Consider the following 7938-nt stretch of genomic DNA (forward strand, 5'->3'; position numbering starts at 1 on the left):
ATTATAGGAATATATATATATATATATATATATATATATATATATATATATATATATATATATATATATATATATATATATATATATATATATATATATATATATATATATATATATATATATATATATATATATATATATATATATATATATATATATATATATATATATATATATGAGGGTCATTCCAAAAGTAAAGACTCCTATTTTTTAGCTCAAAAAGTTGAAGAGCTACAAAGATGGGAGTCGTACCATTAAAACAAGCAACCTTTTATTTGCCCCAGAATTTATTTTTCTACATAGTCACAACCATTCTTTATGTACTTTTGCCAAGAATTTAATGACGCATCTCTGCTTCTGACATACACTCATGACAGAGGTTGCCTTTTTAGAATCTTACACCGTCAATATCTGCAACAGAGAGATGAAACTTTCAGGGCATAAATGCATAAGTTCAGTCGTCATAACAAATGCAATTTGCAATCCCCTCTAATCCATTCAGGTAAAATTTAAAAAATAGGATGCATTACTTTTGAAACGCTCCTCGTATATTTAGTTGAATAATATAAATGTAAATATTTTATATAAGATCCTTTCGTAATAAAAGGATGCCCGACATTATAGACAGATTATTAATAAAAGACGAATTGAAATTATGAAAATAAAATTTTAAATATTTATTTGTTTATCAAATGTACAAAACAGGGAATATAATGAAAGATTTTTCTTTCCTTATTCCATGGTGTTTTTTTTTTTTTTTGCAAAATTTCAATTAGCCATATCACACTATAAATTTATTTCAACCCTATAATAGGCAAGATGACATTTTCCACTAGATTAAAAAGTGAAAATAGTGTGGGTACAACATCAAGAGAGCAGGTATTTTCTTTTTTCGTTCTTCAGTCAAGTGACAGCCTTCAGCCAGTGTGCTCATTTGAAAATGGGTTGAAATAAATTTATGAGGAGATATGGCTGCCTGAATTTTTTTTTCTCCTTTTAACTCTCCTACTTCAGATTTCCTACTAATTACTCAATTTTTTACAGACACGACATACCATATATATCTATATATTTATAAAAGTGAAATTGTTTGTGTGTATGTGTCTGTCTGTGTATGTACATTTCTCTACCAAACTGTGGTTGTTGGCTCCGTCGAGCTCAAGAGATCATGAAATTCTGCATCCTGATTCAGTCGAGGGATTGCAGCTTGCGATGTGGCTGTGCAGGCCGATGTGGGAGCCACAGAACCTGCCACAGTTACTGCAGATGTAGATATTCTTTCTCTCTGCCTGGGCTGGGGTCGAAGCTGGATCAGTCCTCTCTTTTCTACGGGCCCGCTTCTCTCGCCAACGTATTGTTCTCCTCCTCTCGGATATCTCAGCCATACACCGGATGGTGGTCTACCAGCCTTCACAGTCTGAGGCAGCAATCTCAAGCTATGAGGGGCTGAAACTGCCGGCCCTCAGGTCACGCTTGCAGATATCCTTGTAGCAGAGGGCCGGTCAGTCGGTAGGTCTTGTGCCAGAAGCAAGCTCCCCAAACAAAAGGTCTTTAGGGATTCGTCCATCATCCATCTGGCTTACAGATCCCAGCCAGCGCAAACGTCTGGTCATCAAGATGGAATACATGCTGGGCATCCACGCCTTGGCTAGGACATCGATATTAGTGACACGGTCCCGCCAGGTCAGGCTAAGCAGTCTGTGGATGCAGCGAAGGTGGAAAACATTTAGCCTAGCTTCCTGGTAGGAGTAGAGGGTCCATGCTTCACTACCGTATAGGAGAGTGCTCAGCGCAACTGCCTGATAGACTCTCATCTTGGTGTTACAGTCAGTTGCTTTCCCACACTCGCTTGGTGAGGTGGGCCATTGCTGTTGCTGCTTTGCCGATCCTTGTATTCAGAGATTGTCGAACCAAGGTACGTGAACCTGTCCACCGCTGCAAGGGTATGTTTATCAATTGAGATGGTTGGCACATTGTTTGCTTCTTGGCACATGATCTCAGTTTTCTTTAGGCTGATGGTTAGGCCAAATTCCTTGCATGCTGCTGCAAAATGGTCCATGAGTCGCTGCAGCGCTTCCTCTGAATGTGCAGCAAGGGCAGCATCATCAGCAAAGAGCAGTTCTCTGATGAGAACATTCAGCACCTTTTTCTTTGCACGAAAGTGTGCTAGGTTGGAAAGTCCCCCACTGCACCTTGTGTGTATATATATACCATCAGAATATTTAAAGGCATATGAAAGAAGTAGGGAGAAGAAGATTCCAAAGGGTATAGGAACAAGGACGTGTGTGTGTGTGTGTGTGTGTGTGTGTGTGTGTGTGTGTGTGTGTGTGTGTGTGTGTGTGTGTGTACATTTCTCTACCAAACTATTCTGTCAATTTTCAGTCTACAGACTCGAGATTTGACATAAGGAGTATTAGATTTGGGAGAATTTTTTTAATCGGTTTTTGGCCAGAAATTTCAGTCAAAAAGTCAAAGTTCAACGATTGGACCTTTGAAAACTCTACCAAACTCCTCTGTCAATTTTGGGTCTAAACACTTGAAATTTTAGATGTAGTTTACTTGGACATGGACCAAACTTTTTAATTTGATTTAAGACCAAAATAATAAATGTTAAGGGGTCAAAATTGGGGTCAAAGTTTTAAAAAATTACCTTTGCAGTCTCTACGAAATTACTCAGACAAATTTTAGTCTAAACATTTGAAATCTTACATAAATTGTATTCAAATGTAGGGCAAGTTATATGAACAGTACATAGGGCCTGAGCAAAGCCAGGCTGAACTGCTAGTATATCTATCTATCTATCTATCTATAAAAGTGAACGTGTCCGTGTGTGTGTGTGTGTGTGTGTGTGTGTGTGTCTGTCTGTCTGTGTACATTTCCCTACACAATAACTCTGACAATTTTTAGTCTACAGATTCGAAATTTGATATATAGGGTACTGAGATTTGGGAAAATCTTTGTGATCGGTTTTCGGCCAGAAATTTCGCTGTTAAGGTGTCAAAGTTCAACAATTTGACTTTTGAGAACTCTACCAAACTCCTCCAACAATTTTGGGTCTAAACACTTGAAATTTTAGATATAGGTTCCTTGAACATGGATCTAACTTAATAACTTGATTTGAGCCCAAAACAATAAATTTTAAGGGGTCATAATAGGGGTCGAATTAAAAAAATTGACCTTTTTATTTTTTGCTCAGCATATACCTCCAAACACCCGGGCAACGCCGGGCATCCATGCTAGTATATCTATAAAAGTGAATATGTCTGTGTGTGTGCCTGTCTGTGTATATTTCCCTACCAAATTACTCTGTCAATTTTCGGTCTACAGACTCGAAATTTGACATAAGGGGTATTGAAATTTGAGAAAATCTTTTTAATCGGTTTTTAGCCAGAAATTTGGCTGTCAAGTGGTCAAAGTTCAACGATTTGACCTTTGAAAACTCTACCAAACTCCTTCGGCAATTTTGGGTCTAAACACTTGAAATTTTAGATGTAGGTTACTTGGACATAGGACAAACTTTTTACTTTGATTTGAGCCCAAAACAATAAATATTAATGGGGCAAAATTGGGGGCAAATTTTAACAAAAATTTGACCTCTGCGGTCTCTACCAAATTACTCAGACAAGTTTTTGTCTAAGCTTTTGAAATTTAATATAAAAGTGTATTCACACGTAGGGCAAGTTATGAACAGTACAAAGGGCCCGAGCAAGGCCGGGCAGAAATGCAAGTAGTAAATAAGGTTGGTGTAAATTAATAGCAAATAATTTTGGGTTTGAGGTTAATAGTTTATTATTGGTAAATAAGTTTGGAGTTAAGAACAATAGTAAATAAGTAGCAAATAATTTTGGGTTTGAGATTAATAGTGAATTAATACTAAGTAAGATTTGAGTTGAGAGCAACAGTAAATTAATAGCAAATAATTTTGGGTTTGAGATTAATAGTGAATTAATCTATCTATTATATCTAAAAAAAAAAAAGTGAAATTGTCTGTGTGTGTGTGTACATTTCCCTAGAAAACTACTCTGCCAATTTTTAGTCTACAGACTCGAGATTTGACATAAAGGGTATTGAGATTGGGGAAAATCTTTTTAATCAGTTTTCGGATAGAAATTTGGCTGTCAAGGGATCAAAGTTCAACGCTTTGACATTTTAAAACTTTACCAAACTCCTCCATCAATTTTGGGTCTAAACACTTGAAATTTTAGATGTAGGTTACCTGGACATGAGTACAAACTTTTTAATATGAACATACATATGCATATAAAGTTATTACCAGTACATAGGGCCCGAGCAAAGACGGGCTGCACTGCTAGTATATATATAAATATACTAATAGGATTACCTGGCATTGCCCGGGCATAAGATGTAACATATTTCTATTAAAACTTCTATTTCTCTACTCATCTCTATATTTCTCCTTTGTCCCGCCCCACTCCCCAACCCCCATATTTCTCTTAGCTCAGTTAATTTCCCTGTGAACACACACATACACACAACTCTATTTTATGCATGTATATGATTGACACATATACTCTTTCAACATGTAAGGGTTGCAGAGAGGGGTTGATTTCAGTTGGGAGGCGATAATGTTTAGAAAATTTTTTATTCCAACCACAACCATAGCTACAACTTTGTAAAACGTTAATTTTACACTGAAGAATTTTTTTGTTTTGTTCTGTCTGATTTCTTGTGAAAGAATTTAATATCAATTGATCTTGCAGACCCATAGGGATGTACCAACATTGAAACACTGTGCCTTGTTTGGGGTGTAAATGCAATAAAAAAATTTTTTTTTTACATGATGGTCATTATCAGGAAAGCGTGTAGGGAAGGTGTAGAGGTCAAGGAAATATAAATCCCAATCCTGTTACAAAAGAATAATGAAACGAATGGAATTGAAGGAAACAAAAACTCAATTGATGGATAAGATAAACGTGTCGTTTATTTACTGTTGAAAGAATGAATGTTTTAGATATAACATGTGTTCATGTCCGCGCGGATGTAACCATCGTTTGTTGCAGGACTGGTGTTGTAGAAAGAAAAGGAAATGTGTGTTCATCTCAAGTTCGGGTCACTATCGTTTGTTCGCGCATGGGAAGAGAAGTGAGTAATGTAATAGAACGAGAAATGGCTGTCCATTGTGTAGATAAAGAAAAGGATAGAGGGTTGAGGTCAGTTAGCAGTCAGCTACGCGAAGGTGTTCTCAGGGACCAGTAGTAGATAGAGAGAGAAAGAGTGAGAATGTGTACATACAGACTGTTAGCTTTTTGCCCCACATAGTAGCAAGTGGTGTGAGGCACGCGGTCGGTCCGTAGACCGACCAGCTCGAAAGCTGGGTCGAAAGGAAGAAGCCACTTATTGCTCTTTCTTTTACACTTGTTTCCGGTGGTCTTTTGCGCATGTGTGGATTTCCATTAAAAGGAAGTGACGTCGTCCATCTGTGTGCGTACGTGTGCACATGTGTGAGTGCATGTGTGTACGTTAGCGTGTGTGTGTATATACACGTGAATGTGAGTGTATGTACGAGGACGTGAATATATGTACGTGTGTGGACGTGGGTGCGTATGTCTGTGTGTGCGTATGTATATGACAAGTAATATAGCTTGAAATGTGAATGCGTGTTTTTGTGTGAGACTAGGAAAGGCTCGCGCACAAAGGTGACAATTTGGGAAATGAGACAGGAAAAAGCTAAAACAGATTTGTGTGATTAGAGTGAGGGGACCAGACAGAATGATAAGCATTAAAGTCACCAAAAACAAAAAAAGAGCTTCATGGATAAAGTTGCAAGGCATTATTAATTCTGCTGATACAGATAGGAGGGGGAATGCTTACACTGTAGAGAAAGAGAGAGAGAGAGAAACATGCCTTATGTTTATATCTCTTTTCTGTTCTTCTATCTATATTAATAAAATGCAAGCAATTATCCCCATCTATAATAAAACCGCATAGCAAATGAAACACTGAGGCCAGACATTAATCTAAAATGGCCACGCTACCTGCATATATCTCATGTATGCTTTGCGCTAATAATCATTCCGTTTAATCACAATTCATAAATTTCTACAATTCTTCCGCTTCGATTCACTCTCTCAGTTACAACATTCTTAGAGTTAGTAGCATCACAACTTACCCTCTAATAATTTTCTACTTTCACTACCCCAGTCATCACTGGAACTATTATTTCAAAGTGTATACTTCTCATGCTTTGCCGTAATTATTTCGTTTCATCGTTGCATTCTTCCACCACTTACGTCAGACCCATTACTTTGCTAAGTAATGAACGCTTCCTGCTTCACGTCTGCTAATATCAACAATTTGATTGGCTGATCAAACATATTCTGTCATTCCATATTACTTCTTTGATGCATTCAATATAGCTGCCGGCTTCCTTTAGAGCAGCAGATCTATGCTATTAGTTATTCCTTTCAGTTTATTATGCAGGCCGTGTTAACGGACTCAACAATACTTTCAGCAGTTCTTACCTTAACATGTTGTTTTTAACATTAACTTTTCCGATAATGCTTCCACTAGAGAGAGAGTGAGTGAGAGAGAGAGAGAGAGAGAGACAGACAGACAGACAGACAGACAGACAGACAAACAGTGAGAGAGAGAGTGCAACAAATTCTGTATGTCCGGATAATGCTTACACTGCAGAGATAGAGAAAGAGAGATAGAGAAAGAGAGATAGAGAAACTGAGAGATAGATAGACAGAGACAACGAGATAGGGAGGGGGAGAGAAAAAGAAAGACAATGAGACAGCACGACATATTCTGTGTGTGTGCGTGCATGCGTGTGTCTATCATTATGTTTATCTGTCATAGGCTTAATACTCTACAATTATTACTACTAATATTACCAAAAGCTGTGTCTTTCTAAATAAACAACATATTCACTTCTGCTCTTCTTTGACCACATCTTTTTTTTTTTTTTTTTTTTTTTTTTTTGTTAGGTGATAGTATACAAGGTGGTCAAAAAGTCAGATAACATGTTAAAGGTAGAAAAAACAATATGATCCATTATAATCTCTATTCGTTTAATATTATTTGTTTAAATATTTGAGTGTAATATATAAACTACCCCTCCTGATTTCTGGCTTTGGGGCTATGTAAAGGATAGCGTTTATGGCAAGAAGCCTGATACAATAGCGTCTTTAAAGTTATTTATTGAAGAGGAGATTGCGCGGATATCAGCTGACATGATTACACGTGTTACACAATCAGTGGTTAATCGCTTCCAGCGATTGATAGAGAGAAATGGACGACAATTAACAAAATAAACATATTTCATGTTTGTTTCATTTTATATTTCAATGTATGGTACTTAAATATACGTGTATTGCTAATATCGTTTTTCTTTAAAATGTTACCTGACTTTTTGACCACCCTGTAGATTAATTACGAAACACCCTCCCCTTCACATCTTAAGAATGGTTTCATCCTTCCATCCCCATATTAAGAATGGCTTCCTAAATAATACCGTTATTTCAGTGGCATACAATAAGTGCAGATATACCAGAGTTTAATTTCATCCAACAGAATATGCTTAGGATTTCAATTTCATATCGTATATTGGGGTGGGAGGTCGCTTTAAACGAGATGGAAACCGTAGAATATATTCTGTATATTCCTTAGATCAAGTGGTTTTATCTAAAGAAATTAGGTATGTATTAGACTGCACTTTTTTTTCAATATTATTTGCAGGTTTTACAATATTCTCCTTTATTGTTAGGTGAAAGTACAGATTTTCTTTACAAACATACTCCCCTCTCAATGCTAGGAATGCCTTTTTCCTCATGGTACAATCAGTGCAGATATACCAAATTTATGTTTCCTCTAAAAACATAAAAAAAAAAAACCCTATGATTTCAATTCCATAGGAAACACCACATAATGTTTGGAAGTCAACATCAATAAAGCCCAGTGTTAATATTTTTAATA

The 7938-nt window shown here is 36.6% G+C and overlaps 1 protein-coding gene across 1 annotated transcript; it reads right to left on the reverse strand.

Annotated features, from left to right (window-relative positions):
• Positions 1-1502: 1502 nt before the first annotated feature.
• LOC145294186 (uncharacterized) lies at positions 1503-1814 on the reverse strand. Its single transcript, XM_080141294.1, has one exon. It carries the CDS (start codon positions 1812-1814, stop codon positions 1503-1505), a length of 312 nt encoding a protein of 103 aa, XP_079997420.1.
• Between the last annotated feature and the right edge of the window lie 6124 nt (positions 1815-7938).

The sequence above is a fragment of the Euprymna scolopes genome, chromosome 15, assembly GCF_053919585.1.
Source record: "Euprymna scolopes isolate OS-2025 chromosome 15, ASM5391958v1, whole genome shotgun sequence".
NCBI lineage: Eukaryota > Metazoa > Mollusca > Cephalopoda > Sepiida > Sepiolidae > Euprymna > Euprymna scolopes.